The 27,570-nt window shown below is 47.2% G+C and overlaps 1 protein-coding gene across 1 annotated transcript; it reads left to right on the top strand.

The window, feature by feature from the left end:
• Positions 1 to 15,430: 15,430 nt before the first annotated feature.
• LOC144173239 (cytochrome P450 1A1-like) lies at positions 15,431 to 27,190 on the top strand. The gene is made up of 5 exons (XM_077701734.1): positions 15,431 to 15,732; positions 16,763 to 16,878; positions 20,784 to 21,042; positions 24,345 to 24,535; positions 26,845 to 27,190. The coding sequence occupies exons 1-5, from the start codon at positions 15,452 to 15,454 to the stop codon at positions 27,021 to 27,023; spliced, it is 1,026 nt and encodes a 341-aa protein (XP_077557860.1). The 5' UTR covers positions 15,431 to 15,451; the 3' UTR covers positions 27,024 to 27,190.
• The last annotated feature ends 380 nt before the right edge of the window (positions 27,191 to 27,570 follow it).

The raw sequence follows: 27,570 nt of genomic DNA, 5'->3' as shown, positions 1-27,570 counted from the left end.
GCACTCGACAATCCTGGCGATGGTGATCGAGTGGGCCACTCATCATCGAGACGACCATCCATCAGCATCGGTTTATCAGGCGGACGACGATATGGCTGGTCTGATGGCCCCGCCGGCGGTGCCCGCAGTCCATAATGTGGGCCTTTCTCCCTGGGACACGGACTTCCTCAACAACCTGAACATCGAAACCGTCTTCAAAATCATCCATGTGGCGGACTACCTCGGCATCCCGGGCCTTTTGGAAATGGGCTGTGAGAAGGTGTCCTGGACGCTGAGGGGCAAGACTCCGCAAGAGGTCCGCGAGCTTTTTGACATCGAGAGCGATTTCACTCCGGCGGAGGAAGAGCGCAACCACGCCGAGAATGCGTGGTGCGCGAGACCGTCCAGGCAGCTGTAGGACGACTTCCCTTTGGGCCTTCGGAACGGTGGCGTGTGTCTTTGTGGCCGCTGCTCCCGTTGAACTGTCGCTGCTTTCCTTTCCACTGGAAACCCCGATAGATAAAGGTTATACGTGGCAGCGAAACAAACAAAAAAAAAACGCTCACGAAAATAATAAAGAGAAATTCAACGATTAATGCACCCATCGCACTAATTTAAGGACAGTGAATAGTTTCCTAATCGAAGCGTTCATGCGTGAACAAAAGTTTCTAAACAAAGTTTTCCACACCTACACGGTCTGGCCGCTCAGGCGGTAGTGTACTTGATTTGATATTCAGCAACCGTAAGGACTTACTGAGGTCGGTCACAGCAACAACTGGGATTAGCGACCACGATGTGGTGGTAGGTGCAGTAATGTGCCAGGGCATAGAAATAAGCAAACCACGACACAGAAAGGTATTCTCGTACAATAAGGGTAACGATGACGCTATTAACAACGAGTTAAGATCATTTTTTTTACATTTCTTAGATCGCAGCCACGACTTAGACATTGAAAGGTTATGGACGTTGTTCAAAGAGAAAGTTCTACTTTTAGTAAACCGATTTATCCCCTCAAAATCGGTTACAGCAAAGGAAAGGAGTGAAAAGCCATGGGTTACACGAGAACTGCGTGCATCGATAAAAAGGAAAGCTCGGTTGGATTAAAAATTCCGTACAACAAACCAGGCATCTTTACTGGCAAAAGTAAAGGTTCTAGGAGCGCAACTTAAAACAAATCTAAAAGAAGTATGGCGCTACATAAAAAGCAATAAAAAAGACTCTGTTAGCATTCCACCTCATTCCCACAACGACGTAATCATAAAGGGCGATAAGGGTAGAGCTGAATGCTTTAATTCTTACTTTCATGAGGTCTTTTCGAAACAAAACCCACTCATGATTTCCACTCCGTTTCCGCAACTTACAAATATGAATGATATTGAGATAACTGAGTCAGGGGTAAAATCCTTACTCGCTTATCTAAATCCACATTCTGCGCATGGCCCTGACGGCATATCAAATCAAGTTCTCAAACGCTGTGCGGCCCATATCGCTCCTTTTCTGGTTTTACTGTTTACACTATCTTTAGACTCCGGGACTTTGCCCAGAGACTGGAAGATAGCGACCGTCACACCCCAGCATAAAAGCGGCGGCAAAGACAAACCTTGCAACTACAGGCCAGTTTCACTAACCTCCGTTTGCTGTAAAAGTCTAGAACATATTATATACTCATGCTATAATCCAGCACCTTCAAGACAATAAATTTTTCACGCCTTCGCAACATGGTTTCCGGTCAGGCTTATCCTGTGTAACACAACTTACTGAGCTTATTCACGATATTGCTTTAGGCTTCGACAAAGGTGTGCAGGTAGATGCTATTTTCTTAGACGTCGAAAAAGCGTTTGATGTTGTTCCGCACAATCTTCCAAAGAATAATGTTAAGCACGTTCTCGCACTTGCACTCGCACATTCACTTGACTCGCACATTCACCCGACGGCTTTTGTAAGTTTCTTGCAATGCATTCTGTTTGCTGCAATGCATTCCGCATTTATTTCATTTCAGAATGTACTTCCTGCAAATCATTCTGTTTTTCCCAATGCAATGTCCTTTTGTGTAGAAAAGTTTTTATTGAATTCGCTGTTGGTTTACATTCAACGCTTGGTCATATCCCTGAGAGGGTGCGTTTCATCGAGGTGTTTGTTCTCTGCGATAACTGCTACAACACCGATCGATTTCGCCTGGAACAATAATCTCGGCTTCCTCAATTTTACGTGAATTGGTCATGTTGACTGGAGCGTTTTTTGATAAGCTTCAAGTTGTGTGCCATGCTTCCGGCTGAGAAAATGATTGTGTGATATTCAGATTAATATTCGGATCAATATCTACTGGAAATTCATAGCAGGGGAAAAGAATTACTTTCGTTGGGAAAGAATGCGCACAGGTGGTGTATTTAAAACGGGAATTATGAGTGTCTCCTACGCGATGTAACCGTTAAATGTAATCAGCCTAACAGCTTGTTGTCGAATTTCACGCAGTCCTGAAATTTCCACGTTTGGTGCGGGTTTCGCCTATAGCGGCAGACGACACTGAAGCTTAGAGAAAATCAAGGCATGGAAACGCAAAACATTATCACCCACTGTGTTGAAAATTTCAGTGAGTTTTTTCTTTAATGGTCTTGATCCAAATGTAGTTTTTCTTTTCGCCATCTTCGCATGGGAATTAAACTTTGTGCATGTCTTATACAAGCATTCCAAGAAATATTACATTGCGAAACCAACGGCAATTTTTTGAAGCACCCTTGAATGCCTTTTTGAATGCAGCGCTTTAAGCGCTGTACATGCATTGCACGAAGTGAAAATCAACAACATATTGAACTACAAGCTGAACGAAAAAAATGAAGAAAGCTAACACTAATGCGTAAGACTTGAAGGTAGCGAAGCTCCACGCAACCTTCACGACCACCACGACGGTTTAGTCCACGATTGCAGTCAATTTGATTCTTCTTTGCTGACGCGACGACATCTACTCCCTCATTGTTGCTATAAGTGGGAGCTTATTAGGGTCAAATTACAACTTATCGCACACCCGACGCCAGTGTCCAAACTGGACTGAGAGAGAGTCACGGTTGAACCGAGCGTCGGCTTCCGTTACCGACGGACGTTCCTGCATGCTTTCTGACGAGCGGTATCGGACCGGGCCGCTCACGCATTTTGGCCCGTTTGGGTAGAACGGATGCATTGTTCTGGGTTCACCAACGTCTCTTGACAGCACTTTCTGTGACCACGTGGTCCGTGTTGGCTCTCTGTACTCGTTTCCGTCCTCGATACCTCACACGCATTGGACGTGCGAAGGACCTGTGGCTGCTATGGCCGACCCATCCCTGCGACTGAGCCGGCGCAGTACTATATCGTAGGTGAAGCCATAACTAGTCAAACCCGATTATAACGAACCCGGATAGAGCGAATTATGCTATATATCGAACAAAGAAAGATCAGTTACGAAAATACACGCGAAACATATTCCTTATAACGAAGTTCACATCTGATATATCGAACTCGGCGCGCCTAGAATTGCCGCCAAAATGCATGGTCTCGGAGCGGTGATCGAGATGTTGATTGGTTGCGATGGAGATGTTGAGCCTCCCATGGAGCGACGTGACTCCCGGCACTGTCCGTAACTGTTTCCGACGCGCCTGACTCACGATTAAGCCCTCCCAGTCAGCGAGTCCTGACCAAGACGGAAGCATCGGCGAACTGTGGGAAGAGCCCGCCAACGTTCCCGATGTTGTGCTGAAAGGAGTGCCCTTCGAGGATTGCCTGAGTGTCGATGACGACGTTGCCTCGACTGTGAGCCCCTCGGACGCCGACACCGTTGCCGATGTCATGGCTGCTGGCTCTGCTGGGGGCACCGAAGAGGCGGAGGGTGTCGCGAGTGAAAGCCGTCCGATGCTTAATGAAGCGCTTTTGGCAGTCAATGTGCTCCACCAATATTGCTCCTATATTGAAGGACACGGACTGCAACTGATGCAAGTGATGTCTCATGTATAGAATGCTGTGCCAGTTGACGCCGCCAAAACGAAAGTGAAAACAAGCATCACAGCTTTTTGGGAAAGTAGGTAGTTACAGCGGAAAGTAGGTTTATTGCTTGCAATAAATAGATTGTTTTGTGTATGGTAATGCAATATTTTATTGTGTTCGTTTCTGCATGCGAGGATGGCAGGAGGAGGGGGGGGGGGGAGGGGGGAGGGGGTGAGGGGTCCCGCGTATAGCGAACTCCTAACAAAAAAACTCGTTATAGGCGCGTTCGGCTATTTGGAACTATTGGATATATCGAAGTAATCGTGGCGCGTATTGCAGTTCGCTATAACCTGGTTTGACTGTATAGAGTTACGTGAGCAGTGCGATTGCAGTAGCGAAAGTGTTGTCACAATTGCGACGAAGGTGGCGTTTTTTTTTGTTTTTTTTTTATCTTGGTCGATCTCTAAGTCGGTATGCTTGGCTTTACAAACGTGCACCGGGGACGCTGGGAGGTCACTGCGGGGCACGCACACACGAGCGCTCGGCATTTTCTTGTTCTGTTTTTTTAGCTGCCGGCGGTCGCCGCGAGGCACGCGCTCACGTGCGCGCGCTCTTCTGTGCTCGGCATTTTCTTGGTATTTTTAACTGCAGACAGGAAAAATAACAATTTGCTAAACAGCTTCGCTGTTAAAACAATTTACGCCAAGGGTAAAATACATTATACCACGCATATAATAAAGCAAATCTTTGTTTCTGGCCCTGACTGCCTTATTGATACGGTTAGCGGGTGTGGAAAAAGGGACGAGCTACCGGGACCCGCTTTGATGAGTGCTCTTAAGGAAACAACCTAACGATGGAGAAGGGCATGAGGAAGACCAAGCGTCTTATTTTTCAACAGCGGGTATTGCTGGTGTATCAGAGCTTACATTTTCCTGCACAAGGGATCTACTTCCTAAAAAAAAGTATCTCTGCATAGCTTGGCTTGGTTTCTACTCCATCGGACTGTGACAGCGGGAAACCATTATAAACGACAACCACACAGGTTTAGTGCGGGGTGTAAAAGCGGGAAAGAATACGCGCCAACGACCGTGCACGCGCATTGTTCTATAAGCAAGAAAAAGCGGACGCACAGCAATATAGCTTCCGGCGTGCAAAGCGAGGACCATCTGCGACGCTCAATAAAATGCTCCTGTGCCACCCACGTCGGTCTTGTTCCAAAGCAATAATAATACGACGTGCGAAACATCCGCAGGCATTAGCCCCTGCTGACTGACAACCGGATGTCTGGCAGCATCCCCAAACGCAGCGTTGGGGACCGAAAGGCGCACTCTCCGAGCTTCACTTCGGTTTGCATCGTTCACCTCGTAGAGTGGTTGGAACATACGGAATGCCGAGCTTCGTTGGCCTCCTGGTGAGCCTCCTTCTTCGTTTATATTGTTATTCTGGCAGAGTCACAAAGCACTGAACACCCTCGCTGTGTTCGAGCTGCACGGGTGTGTCAAGTTGGAGTTTTTTTTTAAAGTGCCGTAAAACTCTGTTAACCTCTAGGACGTATAGGTCTGCAATAAAAAAAATAGTCATGCCAACACCAACACGCATTTTCAATGGTAGTGTCACTGTTAATTCAAAGTATAGGACTCCTGCGCTGCCAGAGTGGCGCTGCATGGCAGGAGGCCACCCCGACTCCCGGATAGTACTTTCGGGTAGTACGAAGCTGTGGGGGTCCCATAGGATCCCGTGTTTACAGAGGCAATATGAGCTCGGTGCTCCCGATTGTTTTTCGACATGGTCTCCAGCCCATCTACGGCGCGTCCGATCCGTCCAGGGGAAAAAACTTTGCAGCGTTAAAGGACCGCTGAAGCAATTTGTAAACATTGCGGGATTACGAGCGCGGATTGTAGTCTGGAGTCCCTATGCCATGTTTCGACGACTCTTGATGCGTTTACGCGACTTTATTCACTAGAAAAGTCCTCGCATCCTCGCCCATTTTCTATAACGTTTCGCATGACGCCAAGACCGGGAAGGAGAGGAAACTATTTTAAGCAAGTTTCGAAGTTATCTGATGTGGACAGAGCAGTAATTTTTGGCGGAGGCACTTTGCGACCCCGTAATATAAGTACTGGATGTGGTGGTTGACTATTTTATGCAAGCATTCAAGATCTAGAAAAAAGTCGGAAGAAGTGTCGCAGGGTCGCTTTAATTTGGCCAAGACAAAACACAAAGAAACCTACATTATGACTTTGTTTTTATACCGACTTGACAAGGAAACGAAAACCGAGCAAAAAAAACAGAAAATACCACGCCTACTTTTTTTTTTTTTTTTGCCGAACCCGCTTAAACCCGTTTGAGCCGAATGGTGCTCGAGAACCGAACCCGGAACCGAACCCGAAAGCCTTGAACGCGAACTTGAACCGAACCCGAAAAAAATCCGGTTCGACACCCTGTTCTCCGGCAGGTTGTGGCTGATGATGATGATTGCTGTTGTTTTCCCCTGTGTAGCGGGGTGATTAAGTGTCATCTTACCAAAAAGGACTAATATACCTATGTTTTATACTCTTGGTTTAATACTAGCGCTGCTTAGGGCAGGCACAAAAAACTTATTAGGCACAGAATACTTTTGTTTTTCCTGTTTCAGGTGGTAACTGTCCCAGGCAACATTTCCCTCTCTGCTTTTTCATTCTAATCTTCTTTTCGTCGCCTCGACAGCCTTGAAGTTAACTTCCTCTGTGCTACCCTGAAATCCTAGGGCTTCCGGAAGCCGAATATTTTCCTCATGTTGATTTGGATAGATACCCTCGCATTCTAACACTATGTGCCGCATAGTTTTTGTTTCTTTTCCGCAGACCACGCATACACCACCATTTTGTGACTACTTCGCCACAAAGCTCTTAGTCCGCAAGCAACCTGCTCTAGCCTCGAAAAGCAAAGCACTGCCCTGGGAATTATCGTAGAAATTTTCCTTTCTGATGTTCAATTTCTCCGCCCTGTACATCTCTAACGACGTTTTAGCTTCCATTTTTTCTCTCCATTTATTTGTTTCTATCTGCCTTGCCTCTTTTTGGTTAGCTTGGCTGTTTTGGATTCTCCACTGTACTTTCCGCATTTCATCGTTAGCCTTCTAGTCTTCCTTAACCACTGCGCGCGTCCACGCTTTTAAAGTATAGGTACCTAAAAAGCTTAGCTGCCCACCTACGTTGATCCATTGCTCTCAACCTCATTTCAACACATATTTTGCTCTGAGCTTCTCTAACTTCAAACGACGCCCAGCCCATATCTCCCTGCGCTGCTTCGTTAGTTGCTTTTCCATGTGCGCCTAAGGCCAAACGGCCTACCGTTCTCTGGTTCACTTCAAGGCCGGATAGAACGTCTGATTTTAAGCAGAGTACAGCGTTTGCAAATGTGAGACCCGGAACCATTACTCCTTTCCACATTCCTCTCACTACTTCATATTTGTTATACCCCCACAGAGCTCTATGCTTCATTATAGCTGCATTCGCTTTCCCTTACTCTTAAGTTGCTCCTCGTGAGTTCTTAAGGAGTTTTTTTTTTTAATTGGCATTTTTACCATGCGGCATATGAAGAAAAGATAACACATTAGGTCGAATAAAGAGGAGGGGTACAGAAGCACAGGTAGCCAGTAAATTGATGACCCTGTACAAGTCTAAAGGTAGGCATGGAGTCCGGTCTCGTGTAAAAAGTTCAGCAGCGACTTGCAGTAGCGGTCTTTGTGCACCCACCGGTTGAAGTCCCCCGGTTTATCCCACCGAAGACCAACCACTGTCCCGAGCTGTTCTGGTTCCTGTACACGTCCACAAGAGATGAGGAGTTATCCCCTTCGTTTATCCACACTCCCAAATATTTATATTCCTTCACTCTGGGAAATTCGCCCTGCTGGACAGACACTGCGTCAGTGGTAGCGTCATTGAAAACCATTATTCCCGATTTTTCTGCGCTAAAATTTAACCCGAGGTCGGTGGATTCCTGGCCACTAATATTTATGAGCCATTGCATATCGGTCTGGTTATCAGCTAAATGAACAATGTCGTCTGCGTATAACAGTCCGGGAATGCGCTATTGTACCACTTCACCTTGTAGCATATGGGTTAGGCTAAACTCTACTTGACTTTCTTCCAGTTTCTTTTCCAACCCTGCCATGTAAAGCATGAACAGTATTGGGCTCAAAGGGCATCCTTGTTTCAGTCCCCGATGGGTGTTGACCTGCTGGGCGCACTTCTGTCCTTCCCATGTAATGTGCCCTCTATTGTCTTTATAGATTGCTATAAGGAACTGTATTAACTCGTCATCAATCCCTGGAGTTCCAGCATTCTCCACAGCCATTCTCTGTTTACGTTGTCATATGCCCCTTTAATGTCCAAGAACGTAATCCATAATGGTCTATTCTGCGCTTTCGCAATTTCAATGGACTGCGTTATAACGAAAAAATATTCATCCAGTCACCTGTCTTGTCTAAATCCATTCTGCAGTTCCCCAAGGATTTCATTTTCTTCCATCCATGCTTGAATTTCCGATTTCATTGCCTGCCTTACAAATCTATACACCACTGACGTAACTGTGAGTCGTCTGTATGAATCAATACTGGCTTTGTCTCCTCTGCCTTTATATATTAAATTCATCCTACTTTCTAACCAGTCCTCTGGTATTTGTTTGGTTTCTATCACCTTATCTATTGTCCTCGTAAACGATTCCTTACGTTTAGGTCCAAGCAGATTTATCAGTTGCATTGGTATTCCGTCCGGGCTCACTGCTGTCTGGGGGGAAACCTTTTGCTCTGATTTTTTCCAGTCAAAGTTGCTCAAACCTATTTCCCTTTCCGCAGTCTTTTGTGGCGCTGATGTTACCGGTGCAGGCTTCCCTACCACTATTGCCCTAAACTTCTCACTAATCAATCGATGAATATGCGCCAACGCGTGCTCTCCTAAATGTTTCCCCTCTTCATCAATCAAGAATTTTTTATGAATGTCGTTTTTTGAGCTTAGTAATTTTACATTGCTCCAAAACTACTTGGATGCGCTTTTGTCCTTCGTCCGTATTTCTTCCATCTATTGTACGCTTTTCTGCTTGATCTTTGCTTGCACCATTTTGTGCACTTCTCATTTTTTTCCCCGGTAGATATCCCATTTTTCCTTCACTACCTCCGGTTCTATACCAGTTCTTTTTGCTTTTCTGCGTTCTCTCGACGCCTTGTTTTTTGCTGGTAAATAGCCTCTTTTATTTTCTTATTCCAGCAGCTTCTCGGCTTTCTCTTCCCTTTACATCGGTTTCCTCGCTTTGCTTCGTTCATCTTACCCTTTATGAGCGCAATCATTTCGTCGTAAGACCAGATATTTATTGATTTCATTTACATCCAATCAGCGATGATCTTTCCAAGGAAGGCGGACTCTGCTATCCGAGGAAGGCGGGCTCTGCCGAGAAGCACAAGAGCACTACGCAAAACTTGCAGTACGCGCGGATAGGGTAGCGGCGCGCTGAATCGTAGTTCGTGAATGTCGTCGCTAACGGCAATTCTGAATCGATTATTGATTAGTAATACCATTCTTTGAATTTTGGTAGTGTCGCGGGACTTAGTCGTGTGCACTCGCTGCAAATGGACTGTATTTACCTGTTCTGATGGACCACACACTAGCCTTCGGCTCTGGGCCCAGTACAAATGTGAAAATGTACTGTACATCAAGATTTATGAATAAATAGCAAATCTTACACTTTGATCACCGACACCTTAGTTGTGTGGCTCCAGAAGCCTTTTTCTAAAATATAAATAAATGCTCTATTTAAATTTTTTTTAGTGATTCCCACCTTAGGTCTACTAGAAGCTTCTGTACTTCTCTACTGGCTCAAACCATTCGCTGTACTACATTGGTGAGACAGCTTGCAACAAATATTTTGCCGAAATGTTAGACATTTCCGTAAAATTTCTGCTTCTTTTGATGTCCAGAATATAGGCAGATATTTACTGTAGCAGAAAGACCTGTAGGTAAAGCTGCTAATCTAACTACCCTTACTGGACAAAACCTTATCCCAACTCCAAAACGATAATTCTCACTACCGTGTTCGTCGAAGACTGGACAGAATAGGCAAACAAATCGTCGTCATTGCCACCGCCGCCTTCGTTGACGACAGAAACTGGCGAAGAAGCCAAATGTAAACGCCTTAGCCCTAGTCGACTCGTGGAAACTCAACAACATTGCATAGCTTTCGCTCGCCCCATTCTGAGGGCCCTTTGCTTGTGGCATCCGCCACTGCTGACTTGTGTTCGCATTTTTCCACCACCCCACGGGATCCGTCTCTCATATCCGTGGGCTACTTATTTTATAATAAAGAAAGTAGGAAAGACAGTGCTAGCACGCCCTTGGTGGCGCAACTTAATTCCGTCCGACGCCACCTTAAACGGTCCTGCTCCCGTATTGTAATGGACGTCAATTAAACGCTGCTTGTATGGAGCAATGCGGTTACAACTGCAGTCCCGACCTCTCGATGAATGCACGTAATATGGAAAATGCGGTAAACACAGTCCTCTTTCAATCGTATGCCAGGCATCGCACTATGACGTACCTCTACTCGGGAAATAGTGTTGGAAGGGTCGGCCAGCTGCTAAAAAACGAGAGCAGTCTCGCCTATACAGCGCACAGGTCGTGTAAACTGGCCAGTTGCCCGACGTCATGCGCGTTATCTCTGACGTAAATTTCACAAAATCACACGAACTTCCCCACGGACGAGTAGTGGTGAAGTTTTGCCTGATTAGAGGCATTTGACTGGTTCACCACTCGCGAAATCAAGCTGTTCCTCAGATCATTTTTGTTTCAGAAGAAAATAAATGCGACTGAATAAAGACAATGCGGGAAAAAAAAGAGAGCAACCACTATTTAAGAATTTCGCCTTGAACTTTTTAATAAATTAGATGACGGCAACTGACGACAAAAAGCACGTCAAGGCCTGTATGCTGTGTTAACAGTACATATTATGGCTGTGCTTCACGACAACTTTCAATTGACAATTGAACACTTGCCCACGAGTGTTCCATGTGCATTCACAATGGGGCGCTCGAGAGACAGTTGGTTCAGCGGCCTTCGAGAGCCCTTTGAAACGGCCGTGTAGCTCACGTATTGCACTGCGTGCTTTTCACTAACGCGTACTTTTCTCTTTCGTTTACATTGTTTAGAGTAACGAAAAATTTTCACCTTGCAAGGCGGCCATCATGACCGTCTACTGGTTGCCTCGGAGTATGGGCTGCTGCGGCGTGACCATATACGTCATCGGTTTGGGAGCGACCATCCTTGGCTCGGGACTCTGGTGGTTCCTTCGAAACCACAGCCAACACAGAAAACGCCAGCCCCCAGGACCGACAGGGATTCCTTTCCTTGGAAACTTTGAAGTCACCAAAAGGGACTTCTTTTACAAGAAGGCCATGGAATGGGTGAAACTTTACGGCCCGGTGTTCAGGCAAGTACACAGTGTCTTCCATACCATATGCCTCACGGAGAAATGTCCCCGTAAAACATATTTCTACTTGACGAGTTCGAAACATCAGCTACTGCAGCGAACTCTGTGAATGGCGCTCACGGCTGGGTCCTCAAAAGTACCTCACCGCATCAGTTACCGCCAATTGCTTAAACGTTGCACACTTGCGACAACCTGCTGCTTAGTTTCTGTTATCGCGCCACCATTGCCAACCCACCAGGTGCTACATCGGGCTGCATGTATCCAGAAACGGTTGCATCCAGAGCTTCCAGAAACGCACCTCTTGCAAATTTCTAGATGCTCACCCCCTCGGCATCATACGGCCTTTTTTCGAGGAGTGGACTGGTGCCCCTGCACCGAAGACAACTCTACAGCGCGCCTTAGTTGAGGTCACCTTGGTCGCACTCAATTGCCCTACACCAAGTTTGCTGAACTCTATTATCAAGCGGTATCCCGAGGGCATGCGCAGAACGGGTTACGGAGGGCGTTGCGCCGATTTCACAGCTCTCTTACGTTTTACCTGCTGTCACAAAATTGTACTAAACCACGGCGAGCCGTGGTTAACACACGTGCATTCCGTCCTCTCACGCTACCGTTGACGGCGTGGTCAAAGCCGCTCTAGCATGCTTGTATGCTCCTCTAAAAGCATCCATGCACCCTCACGCGCTCTTCTGCACGTTCTCCCGGCGACGACGCATGCTCGCAGCAGCGCGCTGCCAGGAAAGGTAGAGTCGGTAAAATGCTTGTCGATAACAGCAATTTCAAGTTTAACTAGTTACAGCTGCATCTGAAAACTGCCGAAACATACTCTTTACAAACGGGTTGGGGGCTAAGGGGGAGAACTTAGACTTTAAAACTCCACAGTGTCTTTATTAAAATCTCGCTTTGGCAAGGTAGTATAAGGCTGAAAGCATGAAAGCTGTGTTATAGACAAGTGTTTTACCGAGTTTACTCCCCTTAACTATAGGCGGCTGTTGCCGTAAAATGTAGGCCATTTGATGCACCTTGACATCTGCTACAGCAGTACGTCAAAGATGTTCTCGTTACTCGCTATGGAAGTTTACTTCTTCGCTGGCTGTGCGAGAACCCTGCGGCATCAAGAAGACGTGGCAAGCAAACCGCATGAAAATTCCCACTGGCTGCGGTTCGTCATGGGGCTGTGTTGGGCGCGGCCTCACGGGGGCCTCACTAGGAGTTGCAAGCTGGCCTAAGGCGCTGAAAGATCGCAATATGGCCGGTTTGTCGTCTTGCCTTGTCGTTACCTCATGAGAAGGTTCATTACACTCGAGAACAACTCAGTAGAACTAAAGTGTGCTACATGTCGCCGCAACAAGAAACTCAGCGACGCATTAACAGACAAAACCTAATTGAAGACCCATGGGCCATTGGTGAAACTTTACGAATGCGTGAGCATCTCGTGCCTTTCCCTCGAGAACTTAAAGCTCCTCCATGCGCACGCTTTGCTTTGTCTGTCAAAGTCCGCAACACGGTGTTCGTGCCAACCCCGCTTTGCACTCAATCGTCTCAGTGGACACGTCTTTGGCTGCCCTGTCGCTCCTCTTGCAGCCCACCAGTATTGGCATTTCCTCAAGGTAATTTTTATCTCTTCCTCTTTAAAATGCGTACAAGCGGCGAGGGGAACCACGGGACCCGTCGTGACGGCATTAGACCGGTGTATCGGTAGAGACAGGTGGCAGCCGCGCTTCGATTTGACGTCTGAACCTAGCTATCAATGTCGTCCACAGATCGAAGGCAGCGCCAGCGCTCATTCATTGTTTTTCGTCGCTCTGGGATCAGACCGATGGCAGAAATGTTTGTCGAGATGATCAACATATTGCTCACGCAATGATGTGGCTCTTCAGTTGAAAATCGTTAGAAAGATATTGCTTAGGTTTCCACGCAGATCTTTTCGGGGCCAGCGTAGTTTGGAAGAACAACATCACAATGTGTGTGGCAGGAAGAACAAAAAGCTTGGTTTCCACGTTAAGAAACACACGGGCGTAGCCGAACTCTGGAAGTCTACAGATAGTGGAGTTACGCATCACGTAAACAAGTCCCCATTATGTCAGCTGGGAGGAGTGCATTGTGGCACGCGAAATGTCTTCTGTCTTCTCTTGGCAGATTCAGAACAGCAGCAGTGAACACTGTGGTTGTGAACGACTACGACCTCATCAAGGAGACGTTCTCAAAGCCGGAACTACTACACCGCCCATCAGCGTGGCTACTGAAAGACACTTCTGAAGGTGCATTTACAATGCATGCACTTTTCTGTTTCCATATTTTCATATGCTCCGGGTATTAGCTATTACTGCAGCGGAAACATCCGCTAGCTCGGAATTGTGGCATGAATGGGATAAATAAGCCCCGACATGACGATGACAAGGGTCTTCAAACGTAGTCCTATAGGCCTGATCCTCCTCAAAGTCTGTCAGGGATGCCTTTGTATTCTATTTAATGCAGCAAACTGTTTGTTCAATGCAATTTATTCTCTGTTATGCTTATAACAGCATCGTGCTGTTTGAGCTTGCCAACGAAGAAATAACATTCCCGGGGGTATTCGCGTTTGCCAGCGTGGCGCGGTTATTTTTGTTTTCTGTATACCACCATCGATTACGGTCTGCGTGGCTTTCATTTTCCGTTTCTCAAGTCTCCAGCTTTCTTTACTTGAGCACATAAGTGAGAAGGAAACGTGTACTTGGTACTGACCGCAAGAGCCGTTTCTGAGCCCAATTTTTTTCCTCCTCACCCCAGGTCTCTCGGTTCTTGGCGGGAAAGAGTGGAAGGCCAACCGACGGTTCGTTGCTGAAGCGTTTACAGAGCTCGGTTATGGAAAACAAGCCATGTGGTACCAAGTTCAGGCAAGTGCCGAGGACGCACTCTGTTTGATATAATACAGTATTGCACGTATAACACGACTGTATACATTAATTGCTTGCATACAACTAATTAAGTGCTACAAAAATTCATTTTCGTTCCCGAGTTATTATTTTCAGAAAGCCCCACAAACCTAAACACAGTGGAAATGTCTTTCAAAAAGCCTAGCTCGCATCGATAGATGCGAGCTATTTTTATTCAATGGCACGGTAGTCGTTTTGAAAACGTCTCCGGAAATATAGGTACCATTATGTAAAGATGTGAACTATTTTGATTGCATGGCATAGCAATATAAAAGAAGTAAGTCTTAAGCTATTGGTAGCATCGTCGAATAGTAGCAAAGCTTAAACTAATCGATTACTGCGAAATGAGTAAGAAGAGGTTACTACTTTAAATGGGCTCTCAGCTAGCAGCAATATTTATAATCGCCTACTTTTGACGATGATGATGAGGCCCTCGATGTTTTTGACGTTACCAGTCCACGCGGACGCTTCTAGAGCTCGTTAAAAGGCTTTTCACACTTATTATCACGTCTTCCCTCGTTCCTTGTTTAGCCTGCTTTGCCGGGACCTGCTCCACGCCTCAGCCAACCGTACTTGGACGTTGGCAAACTTTGTTTCCGTTCGCTTGCTCCCCCTTTTTATTCCTGTGTCGAACTTCCTGAAGCCAGTATTAAGCCAGCGCAGATGCCACAAATGGCCTTAAAATGACTTCACATGCTGTGGAGATAAGCAGTAGTGAGTGACCAGGCCAACACCATCTATTCCGCGCATAATCTAACTAGCTCAAATCGTACAGGGGATCATGTTTTTATCAACTGCAATGTTTACAGCAGAGTCAACGGCAAGGGTTTCAAGTTCAAATGAGGCTGTATATGAAATATCAACCAGCAGTTTGCCTACGTGGTGGATATTTTTCAACTGGGAAAACTTTCGGACTCACCAATCAGCAAACGGAGCCATAAGTCGAGTGTAGTTGTACGTGTGAATTCACCTATCGTAACCGCTAATCGGTACCTTTTGTTGCGACTTGCTCAAGCAGCGCACAGCTCGCGCGATGGGTATTTCGTGCCGAAATTACTTCATGTCGGAATTTTTTTGTTCCCAACTTATTCTTGAAACGGGTTCGTACGGCGTGCACACAGGAAGAAGCGCTGCATCTGGTGGACATGATCAGCAAGACTCGCGGCGCCGCCATCTTGCCTCGCGACTACCTAGCCCGGTCGGCAAGCAACAACGCAGCCATCTTCCTTTTTGGCCGGCGTTACGACCTGGACGACCCGCGGCGGAAAGACATGGACGAGCACCTGGAAGGCTTCAATCTGGGCAGCGCCGCGTCTCCCATTGACTACTGCCCAGCAGAGCTTAAGCCGCTCGCACACCGACTCTTTTCCCGCTCGGCCAGTGTACTCGTGAAGGCCATGGCCAGGAACTTCGAAGCTATGGCAAAGTGGGTGTAGGCTCACGCTCTGGAACGAAAATCATTTTTCGGGGAATGTTAGCCCCATGGCTGCGGCAAAATTATCTGCAACACTTCTGCTGATATGACAAAAAAGAAGCGTACCAGGATTTCTCGGAGATGCGTGCACTTACGGCTCTGATAAGGCGTAAACGCGATTTCGTGTTCCGTGTACGGGTTGGCTTGGACTAAATATTGTGCGTAAAGTTATACTTAGGCGGGGTTCAGACTGTTGCCGTAACTGTCGTAATAACTTTAAAGAATAACGGCCTTTCATGTCTCATCCAACCGAACGCCGTTTTTTTTTTTTTTACGTTCGTGGATCACGATATGGCTTTTGCGCCGGTAGACTGAACATAGCATTGTATGCAATTCAGTTGCCCCTTCAAGGATGTAAGTAGAGTATTAGTCTCTCGTAATACACGTGAGCAAAATTGTGAATGCTGACACAGCTTCTGAATGCATCTAGATGTCATAAGAAACGAATACACTTTCTTTAAAACTACTGAAAAAAATGGGCGTGAACGTTGCAAACAAAAAAAAAAAAGAGATTACAGGATCTTTATGGCGGCGTTCGTGCTGGTGCCCACTTTACCGCATGCTTTCTCCTCGCTATATATATATAGTTCATAACGACAAACTAAAGCGCGGCATCATGACTTTCGATTGCAAGGTTTTACCTCTCTGGAACCTGCTATACCGGTTCTAAAACCAATGTTTTAGAGCAATGCTAACTGTGCAAGACAACTTCGCAGAACCCCCAGGAACTTTGGAGTAATTATTCGTGAAGGTAATACAATGCCTCAAACACTGCTGGACAAGTTGAATGCAGATGACCTTGATTCCTAAATGCTCTGAAGCAAATATAGGTTTGAGACTGTCTGCAGTAAAGCTGACATGCCCCGGCGAGAGCAGCTAACCTCGAAGATGCCGCCAGCAACTGAGTTCATAATCTTTGACACGCATGCCTCGGCGACTACATTGAGCAGGGCGATCTTGTGCAACTGCGTGCGGCTTGCAGGAGGCAAGTTGACCTGGCCTTGCAGACGGACAAGACGCAGCGCAACCGTGGCCTTGTCGACGTGTACAACGGAAAGCTCCAGGAGCACGGAGACCCTACACATCCAGTTTTTACGGGTGAACTTCCGTACTCTTTACTCGCTTATTCATTTCGTGTGTGAAAAATGAATTTTTACCCCGTACTGTCCGTTATTTGTTTCCCTGTTCCTTGTTATTCTTTCTAGCTTCCACTTTGTTGGCGCATTTCGTGTGTGAAAATGCGTTCTTACCCCCCTACTGTAATGCTCTCTGGGCGAAATGTAAGTATGTGAATAAATAAATAAATAATTAACCATTACAGGTCCCGAGTGTTTGTAAAATCCCAAGTAGCATGAACACAGAGAGACAAAAGGGTGGCCTTTCTGTAACGCAGTATACCCACACCGTGACGAAAAATTAATTAATTAAAACTGTGCAATCGTTGGAAATTTTATGTCGCTGAAGTGTTTGAATAACCTTTGCAGTATTTGTTATTAGAATACCTAATAGAACCTCGTTAAAGAGACAGACAACCGATTTTGGTCGAGTATGTTTTCGTTATCCTAAGTGAAGGGGCTTCACTTAAAACACCTTAACCCGCCACAGTATTGCTGATAGCGCCCTGGAACCTTTGAACTCGTAATTTTTATATCTACCAGCCATACGTGTCCTGCCAGAAGGAATGCTGGCAACCATTATAGTGAGCCGTGCGGCAACATACTTTTAACTGCATGGGAGATTAAAAGAGGGATTTAAAAACATGGCCCCCTTGGCCCCTTCTGTGTGCACGGCTATGCTTTCCTTCTACTCTTGCCACTCTCCCCCAATCGTTAGCCTACCCAGAGCTTTAGTCACGTGACCGGTTAATCTTGGGGCGACACGCGGTGGAAAGCGGCAACGTTATCAAAGCGTACTCCGCCGCGGCGCTAGGTTTTCTATCGCTGGCCAGAGCGCCGCTACTTCGGCAATCTCGAACATCGGCTGCCTTGGCAACAAGACATACGCCGCTCTTGAATTCAGTTATAGTCGGGTGATCCCGATTAAGCTTGGGGCCCCACCTTAAGGCATGTGGTCGAAACAGGAGTGTCACTAACTCTCGTTGTGAAGCGGGCGATGCGTTTGACATTGAAAAAATACAGGAGGCGATGATACAAGGCTGGGGCAGCGGAAGCGCCAAAGGTAGCGGAAAAGCCACACGCCTCAAACTGAGAATTGTCATCCGTTTGTGCGCCTACACTGACCGGAATCAGCCAGCGTTGAAACGGGATCCAAAAAAATGGTCGCGTATCTGCTCCTTTCGTTGCAAATGTCGGCGAAAGACGATAGTCGTTGGGCGCCCCTGCCGAGTAAATTCCTCCCTTCTCTTTCCCGCTCACCTCGTACGCTGTTACTCTCCCGGCCGTCTCGCTCCCCCCAAGATAAACACGCCAGATGTTTTGCTCAAGTCAATTTAAATTTACCCCTTTCCCCTGCACCAGGCCACCTGCCTCGATGCCACCGCTGCCGTACGGCGGAGACGCGCGTGAATCGAGGCACCATACTACCACGTTTATAGAACCACGTTTCCCGGCTCCACGTATGTTCCAAGCGGAACGTGGAACCTAGCTAGTGGAACCTTTTGTTACTGTTGCTGCTTGGTTTCTTAAAATTCCGCCGGGAGGTAAGTGGCGCGGGCAACAGCAGGCGACATTTTTATGCAGTTGATGTAATATTTCATTCGTCATTGCAAAAACCAAGCATCCATAAAGTTTTAATAAATGAACACTGCAAATATCCCTTATGTATTGATTTTTTTTGCCTCATATTTGCGTAATGTCCTGTTATTGTTCAACAATGTTGACAGGTATGAACATTAACACCGGACGTAGGCGTTTAGATTTGGCTGTGGCTATATAAGTCTATTGCGCAGCCTGTGTTTCACTTTGTCCGGGTGGCTGAATCGAGTCCCAGGCAAACAGACAGGCAGGCAGACAGACAGACAGACAGACAGACAGACCAAAATTTGTGCGTTTAAGTAGCCCAACAAACACTATCGTCTTTAAAAAAAGCCACAGACGATGACTTCGCCAAAGTATGAACTACAGAACGTGTTCTGAAGGCCGAGCACCCGCCAGGCTTACCTAATGATGCACGTGGTGTTACTGTTAAGAGTACAAGCGATATCGCCGTACCGCCAATAATATATACTGCACACAGCAAATCCATCAGTCTTCGCCGCCGAGGGAAGCATTTAGGGCTCAGCCGCTGGAAAGACTTGGCAAGCGAAGCGCATGATTGCACCGAAGGTCGTCTGCCTCTGACAAGACGAACGTCTCGGTAGGCGTCGAGAAAGATGGGAGAAACACCTACCCTATTCTAGCAACCAAACAGCCACCAAAGAATCAGCTGGCCAGTCGTAAGGAGACGAGGTATAAGAAGACAGCGAGACCTTGTTCGTCTCGCTTAAGGACGCCGTTAGGCAGAGGGGAAGGCTTGGTACGCCGAAAAGGTTTCATTATAGTTCGGGCGAAAAGTACAAACCAGACTGCTCTACAGGCATTTCACGGATGTTTCGGTCAAATTCCAGGACAGCACCAAAAAGTTCACAACCATTGAAACGTCAAAATCTCCAGAAGTGGAGAGTTCAGAGTTGCTCGCTGAGTGGGAGCTCGAGTAAATCTATAGAAACGTTACGGCTGCTCAACGGGAAGGCACAAGCTCTCGAAAAGTGTCTGGAGCTTTGCAGACTCGTGGACGACGAATACACTAGTTTTATTGCCACGCAACTGTGTGATGACCACGCGTGTGCAACAGTTCGATACTTTGAACGCTCTCCAAGGATAGCCAAAAATGAAAAGAAGAGCATGGTCAAGTGGTTGAGGTGCCATTTCCTTCCGGAAGGAGAGTCAAGGCAGAGAATACAAGTGATGACACGTTCGGTTCCGGAGAGTGCTCTGTCACAATAAAATCCCCAGAAAACCATCACGCGACAAGCAAGTCTGGCAAGAGAAACAATTTATCTTCAGAAAATTTCTTGTCTTCAGGGAAGCACACCAGAAAGGAAGGGCTAAAGCAGACTGCTAGGAGTATCAACCGATGCATCTTCCCCAAGTCCAAAGACAAAAACTGTCGAAGAAGCTGCTCAATGAGGGCTGCAGGCCTCAATCGTTCAAGGTGCTATCAGAGAAAAAGTTGAGCAAGGAGGTAGCTATGAAAGCTGTCGGCAACCTTTTCCAAGGCGAAGATGCTCCGACCCGTTGAAAGCGGATGCCCTTTCATAAACCAGGCGACACGTGAAATACACTTTGCAAGCTTCGTTGCTGGCAGAAGTTCTTGGACGGCGTCTTGAATCGCTGAAGAAGAGAATGTTAAGGTCTTTTCACCGCCATCCACGTGCTTCCAACCGCAATTTACAAGTAGGTGATGTTTTTATAGGGAATTCAGCTGGAAACCCTTCTTGCTGGGCTGTCCTGCTCGACACGGGCCCACCCGGACCCATAACATTGCGACCGAAAGTGACGTGACGAGGAAGGGCAGTGCCTCCGGGAACCGGAGTGTGTGAACACTACATTTTCGACAGATGTGATTAGCATCTTCCCTGAGGAGAAGTATGGGTGAAGAAGAAGGGGAGGAGAAATAAAAAAGGTAGAACCTACCTAAACGATCGACAGGTATTGTCCCTCTTCTTTTCTTTGCCCGGCTTTACACGCGGAGAACGGCGCAATACCAACCACTCTCGAGACCCACGAGTACACTCGGCTGATCCTCAGTGACTTCTGTATACGATTACAGACTAGCTGGAGGTGAACACAAGCTAGTGTCTTATCAAGTAACAATCACGACTTGTGCGATTGTAAAACTGATCGATTATGCGCACCATATACTACATTGCATACAAAAATTTTGTTTTCGTGTTGCTATTAGCCGCTATTGGACATTGACGAAGGAATATATGAAGCAGCTTCGCTTTCCCCTAATCGCGTTGACTTTGCGTGCGTTCCCGTGTGCCCTTTTTGACTGCGCAGAGGCGCGCCTGGTGGGCAACGTGGCCGACTACATGCTGGGCGCCACGGCCGTGGTGGCGCTGTTCCTGCACAGCCACGTGCTCAACTTGGCCGCCCACGTGGACAGCCTGCAGGCGGCCTTGCAGCGAGAGATCGACGGCGTGGTGGGCAGGGACCGGCTGCCCTGCTGGGCCGACCACGTGCACATGCCGCTCACCATGGCCACCATCTGGGAGATGTACCGGTGGAAGGCATGCACGCCCTTCGGTGTACCCAGAGGGTGCGTGTCACGGGTGGGCTGGAATGGGATGACATGTTTCCGCAATTCTTTCTGTGTGCATGTGCGCCTGCCTGTAACGACGACAAGGTCTACATGAAAAACGTTTGGGTTCTAATTCCCTTCGATCCTCAGTGTAAATCCTCGAGGCGAAGCGGAATTCGCTGAACAGGTTATTTCCAGAGGTCAGAATAATAGTGCGCTGCAGCGTACCTGCTATAATAAGAACGAAATGGATATCCAGTGGGATGATATCGAAGCGACGGACTGACATCTGAAAAAGTTGCGCGATATATATTGCATAAGTGGGGTCACTGCATGCGCTTTCAGTGCAACTAACGCCCCTGCTCAGGGAACTGTAGCACGCTGCGATCGCCTCATTCGATGTGCTTTCGAATGTTGGGCGTCGCGTCGGCACCATGTCGGTCCCATTCAGGCTGTTGTAGCTGGACGGTTCGCCTAATTTTTCTGAGCAAGATAATTCGGAAGGCGCGTTTATCGCCTGTGCCAAGCACAGTCGCCTGAAGTATGCTCGGCGTTGCTTACAAGCAGTCAGACCCACATGCGCTTCGTACGGGAATCTTTTTCGGGAGTCTTTTTTAAGGTGCATGAAAGACATGAAACCCTCCCCACATAAGATTTGCTTAAGAGAACAACACTGGAGATCGTGCTAAAGAAGCTGGCTGTAAGCGGCAGGGCAGTTTTGCGACTCTGGGTGCGCGGCCGCTGAGAGACCCGGTTGCTGTCGAGTCGAGGCAAACATTGGGACCAAGTTGAAAAAAGAAATAATGACTTAATTTATTCAGTATTTTACATGATTCGAGTTTCATGAACAGGTGTCCGCGTCCCTGAGTGCTCAGTATTAAACAAGCGCGTTCAAGTCCACCCCCTTTCATCTACCACACGCGCGCTGTAGCAAGGAGCGAACTAATCCAGAAGATCCTGAGAGTTATCACAGGCGAAGATATCTCGCACCCGAGGATGTCTAGTCGACTTTCGTGACGCTGTCCTGCGGGGTCAAATAGCTTGAGGACCACGGAGGAAGGGCGTCAGGAGGGCGAGTGAACATCTGTGCTCAAGAGGGCTGTGTCTTGGGCGAGTTGGTGAACGTTCATGATTGAAAATGAGTGCGGAAAAAAGACAGCACAAGAAAGGAACGAGGAATAGACAGGACAGCGCTGACTCACAGCTAGTTATTTTCAAGAAAACACTGGTAATATACATACATAAATCTCCCATGGGGCGGTAAACTATTGCAACGAATAAACAGAATCACTCATCCGTCTGCACAAGGGTAATCTATTGATCTACGTGTCCATACAAGGGTGTCACTCAGATAAACTTATTCTTGGTCATGCAGCACTGCTGAGGGCATACTGATACATCGGTTGGCAGATCGCCTTATTTGAAAGGCCTCGATTACTTTTTTGTTGTTTTATCTCTGTGTTTTGACAACACAGTGGTTTGTGCAAAAACTGGTACACAGCCATGTGAGCTGCAGTGTTTTGCCAGATGACTATGCGGGTTCCCTTTCAGTGAACGCTGGTGTTGGTGCTGGCGAAACAACAAGGGAAGTAATCGAGGCCTTTCAAATAAGACGATCTGCCGACCGATGTATCAGTTTGCCTTCAGTAGTGCTGCATGACAGGAAATACGCTTACCTGAGCAACAGCCTTGCATGGCCACGTAGAGCAATAGATTACGCTTGTGCAGACGGATGAGTGATGGTGTTCTTGTTTTTGTTTGTTCATTCGTTGCAATAATTTACCGCCACGTGGCAGGTTGATGTATGTATATTACCAGTTTTTTTTGTTTTTTTTTTTTTCAAAATAAACTAGTTGGAAGTCAGCGAGGGGCCAGGAGCTGCTGGATGCATATAGGACCCGCGAAGAAGGTTCCACCCCATCTGGTTCCTGCGTGCACTAACCACTTAATGGGTTCGATTAAAGTTGATTATCTCTCTCTCTCTCTCTCTCTCTCTCTCTCTCTCTCTCTCTCTCTCTCTCTCTCTCTCTCTCTCTCTCTCTCTCTCTCTCTTCCTCCGCGTCCGGCGGCCCCCGAATCAACGTGTACCACTGTCGTTGGACCACCCGCTTATAAAAAGTCGACGCCGCCACGGCGTCCCCGACTACATAGGAGAGGGGTAGCGCGGAGGTAACTGACGCCGGCATCCAATCAACAGCAACGTCTGGAGGGCCAAAGCGTCAAATCGCTTACCGCTGCGTCATGCGCCCATCCAGTGGTCGTAACACCACACAGGACGTGTGTCGAGAAGGGGGAAACACGGCGAAACGACGCCATACTGCTAACGCGAAACTTTAATAAAGGAGCGCACGCAAAAATTCAGATCGGTGCTTTCTGGGTAGACAATTTAGGACTTAGTTGAAGAGTAGGTGATCGGTTGTATCATTTGTGTTTGCGACTGTGGGTCCTGTCCTCCGGCAGAGACGTCGGAATGTACATGACGTCATAGCTACTAACCGAGATGTCTTGTTTCAGTAGAAGTCACGCAGCATTTTGCGGCATTTGGATGGTCTTCAGCATGTTCGCAACCACAGTTTACAGCTTCACTGGCAAACCACTTTGGCAGGGCAGAATGGCCTTGAATTTTTTTTTTAATTCAATTTTACGCTAGAAATAATTTCGGCAGACGCCCACACGCGAAAACCACCAAACCGCGAAAGCATCAAATACCAAGTTGTCCCATCGGAACCACCACAAATATGAAAGTAGTTGGTGACGCGGCTGGTCATGGTGATTATATAGCCCATCATATCCGGTGAATGACCTTAATCGGCGCTGCAACAAGCCGTATTCCGTTCCCGTGTGGGTACAAGCCACGCAATTCTCGTATCACCTGGCGCCATCTGGATTCGCTTTGAACACTCCCGCCGTTCTCATAAGCAGCTTCTAAAGCAGGCCCGCTGTTCGGTCTCTGTGGCCTCAATGTAGAGTTTTGGGTTAAGTCGCTGAGGACTTGGGTTCGAGCGCTGGCAGGTCTATCAATTTTTTGCACGTTCTTCATTTTGAAACGTTTCCTGACATCAATTTTGTTCGTTGCTCTTGTTAATAACAGTGGTTTGTCTTTTAAGTCGGTTTAGGTACGGGGCGCAGCCTATGACTGCGTTTAATTTACGTCCTACACGGTGCCGGAAGTGCCGGTCTTGTTACCTAAACATGCATGGAAGTGCAAGCCAGCTTGATGTCCACACGGTTTGGCAGCGTAGTGCATTCCATGTATGCGATCATGCTTGTCATGCGTGACCCGGTGTGTCCGCGGCTCCCTTCTTTAATCAAACACGCAGGGCGGCGGAGGACACCACCATAGGCTGCTACTATGTACCCAAGGGCAGCGTGGTTGTGGCCAACTACTGGGCCGTTCACATGAGCCCGAAGCTGTGGAAAGACCCCGAGAACTTCGACCCTTCTCGGTTTCTCAAGCCCGACGGCTCGGCGACAACCACCAGACCGGAGCACATCATTACTTTCTCAATAGGTATAGGCCAGCAGCGAGCAAGATAAATAATCCGACCATTAGAATATTTCAAGGAGGACTGGGAAAGTCGTCAGGAGGGTGAACACTGTGTATTTATAGTATGCTGCATGCATGGTTTAGGGGGTGGCCAGTTGAGCACTGCAACATGGAAGTATTACGTGGGATTGATTTTCAACTTCTAACCGCGGAGTTGGCGAGGCTACGGCATTGAGCCCGAGACAGCGGGTTCGATCCCGACTGCGGTGGCCACCTTTTTAACACGAAAGTGTTTTATTCCCGCATACACGAAGATTTCGCTGACGTCATATCCGCCACGGAAGTGACGCCTGTACAACGAAACAAGCGGCCTGTAAAGGATGCACCGCTGCACACAGGGTCTTCTTGCGGAGAAGCAACCTTTAGTACTAAAGAGTACGTTATAATTAGGGTTGTTCGTTTTCGGGTGTTATATTTTAACACGAAACTGTTTTATGCCGGTATACACCAAGATTTCAGTGACATCATATCCGTCACGGAAATGACGCCAGTACACCCTTTGCCGAAGCGACCCGCCAGCAGGACGTCACCCGCCAAGCACACCCACAAGACAGCCGCCGATCCGTAAATCATGCTCAGATGCAGATTTCGCTGCACATTTCGCTTTCGCATTTTACGGATTCTTATGACAGAGGAATCAAGCAGAGTTTTTTTTTTATATGGAAACGAATAACGAAAATGCCCGTGCGTTGGATTTAGGCGCACGGTAAGTATCCCAGGGGGTCGAAATCTATCCGGCGCGCTCAACTACAGCCCGCATCATAGCCAAGGCGCACCTTTGGCTCTAAGACCCCAGACTTGCTACAGCTTACGCGCACTGCGGTATTACGTGAAAACATACCTAGATAGGCAGTCTACATTGGGTGCATATCAGCTCCGGCAGTACATAGGTACGTCGTACAATACAAGTGTAGCGCACGCATCTCACACGACAGTTGCTGTGGTGTTTATCTGCCGAGGCCAAAGTGCGAATCTTTTTCCGCCATTTTTTCTTTAATTTTTACTGCAGATGCCAACTATACCAGTTGTTCGCTAAAAAGAGTGTCTGCGTATCTGCTGGAGACAGACCATAGTCGGAGACAGACCATAGTCTGCCGGAGACAGACCATAGTCGTCTACCGCCCCTGCCTTGTAATTGTCTCCTCCGCTCCCACTCATCATGCTTTTACTCTCTCTCGTTCTCACTCCTCTCGTGATGAACTGAATGGAAATTTGCTCAATAGAAGTCAATTTTTCCGCCTTTATACACTCGCACGCCGTCTGTTGGAACAGCGCGCTTCTTCTTCTTTATCTTTGGTTTCTTGTTCTGCCTGGAACAGCACCAGAGGGAGCTCTGTTCGTTTTGTGGTTGCTTACGAGCTGGAGCCTTTCTGCGCCCTATTTAACTGGTTGTTGTTGTTTTTTTTTTTTTTTTTTTTTTCACTTGCTATGTAAAAACCAACCCAACGCATATTCTCAACTAAAGAGACGCTGGTACTGCTGGTAAAGTGCTTACACTTTGCCTCAAATGTGCCCGAGGTTTTTTTTGCCGTATATGATGGGGACATGCATGGCTTACATCAGCAGTTTTAACAGTTTGGAATGGTTCTGACTATATATAAACCTCTTTCTGACGAATTGTTTCAACTCTCGGTCGGAAGGCTGAATCAAGGGACAGAGAGACAGAACAGAATTTTCGCGCTTAAGTAGCCGAGAAAGATTATCGTCTTTAAAAGGACTATACAGGACAACGTCGGCACCACGACTATACAAGCATGCAACTCGCGCCATGAGCCATGCTTGCAGATATATTCAAGAGGAGGGGGAGGAAAAGGATAAATTAGTTTATTAATTTATTTGTTTATTTTATAATGAATATAGTTGACGCCATGGTAGAAGGCTGAATGTCCTTTATTGGCAGCAGCAGAAGCGAGGTGAGCGTACAGGCGTTCAGACGATGGCCGAACTCGCGCGCCGAGCACCTTCTGTCGTACTTCTTCCGCTGCTACCAGCGTGCGCGCATAGCCTCAGGTATAGATTGGCCACAATCGCATGGCACTCTTGATGAGGCGCATACCCCAATGGGCTGATGGCGTTGCAGGAACTGCTCAATAGCCTCGCTATTGTTTATTTATTTATTTATTTATTTATTTATTTATTGTTTGTTTGTTTGTTTGTTTGTTTGTTTGTTTGTTTGTTTGTTTGTTTGTATTGATGTTGTGTTTTTTTTTTTTTTTTTGCACTGGAAACACTGTACTGCGAACACCAAGACAACGCGCCGTTTCTGCTTTCAGGAAAGCGGATGTGCCCCGGTGAGAGCCTGTCCACGGCTGAAATTTTTCTGGACCTGACAATGCTGCTGCAGAAGTTCCGAATCCTGCCGGAAGAGGGCGCCACCATACACATCGAGTCACACCAGCCGCTATCGCAGTTCGCTACCACCAGGCTGCGATTTCTACCCCGGCAAGATTAGGCACTCCGCGGAGAAGAAAAAAACACATAAAAAGTTATCCCTTTTGAGGACAAGCAGCATATAGTTACGCAAAAACGTACAAGTACTCGCCACGAGTCATTGCTTGTCTAGTCCACCCCTGAAGCAAGGGAGCGTGGACGCATTGACAGGGAGAAGAGAGTTGGAGTCAGAAGGGAAAATGCAAGTTTGGTTCATTAAAAAGTCTGCTTCGTACAACAATAATATCAATTTTGTCGCGAACTTCGAGCAAATAACCGAGGTACTAAAGAAATAAGAGAAAGCAGCGCGCACTCCCTAGCCAACTTCTCGCTGGTTCCTTATGACGTCATGGAATCTTGTTTGTGTGATTGACAGCCGCTGACCAAAGCAATCGCCAAGAAACCTGTCTGGGCAATTGTAGTGGGGCCTCTGGTTCTATTTCATCGTGTTACTTGAATGTTAACGTGCAGTTAAACCACTGATAACCATATTTTAAGAGTTTTTCTTAATGATGCGTCACTGCTACGTCACTGCTCCCTCTTTGGCGTTCCTGGGCATTCTCGATTTA

The sequence above is a fragment of the Haemaphysalis longicornis genome, unplaced genomic scaffold (assembly GCF_048455015.1).
Source record: "Haemaphysalis longicornis isolate Haplotype H1 unplaced genomic scaffold, Haemaphysalis longicornis Haplotype H1 scaffold_3, whole genome shotgun sequence".
Classification (NCBI taxonomy): domain Eukaryota; kingdom Metazoa; phylum Arthropoda; class Arachnida; order Ixodida; family Ixodidae; genus Haemaphysalis; species Haemaphysalis longicornis.
The sequence above is the reverse complement of the archived record's forward strand: the minus strand, read 5'-3'. Positions and strand labels throughout refer to the sequence as shown.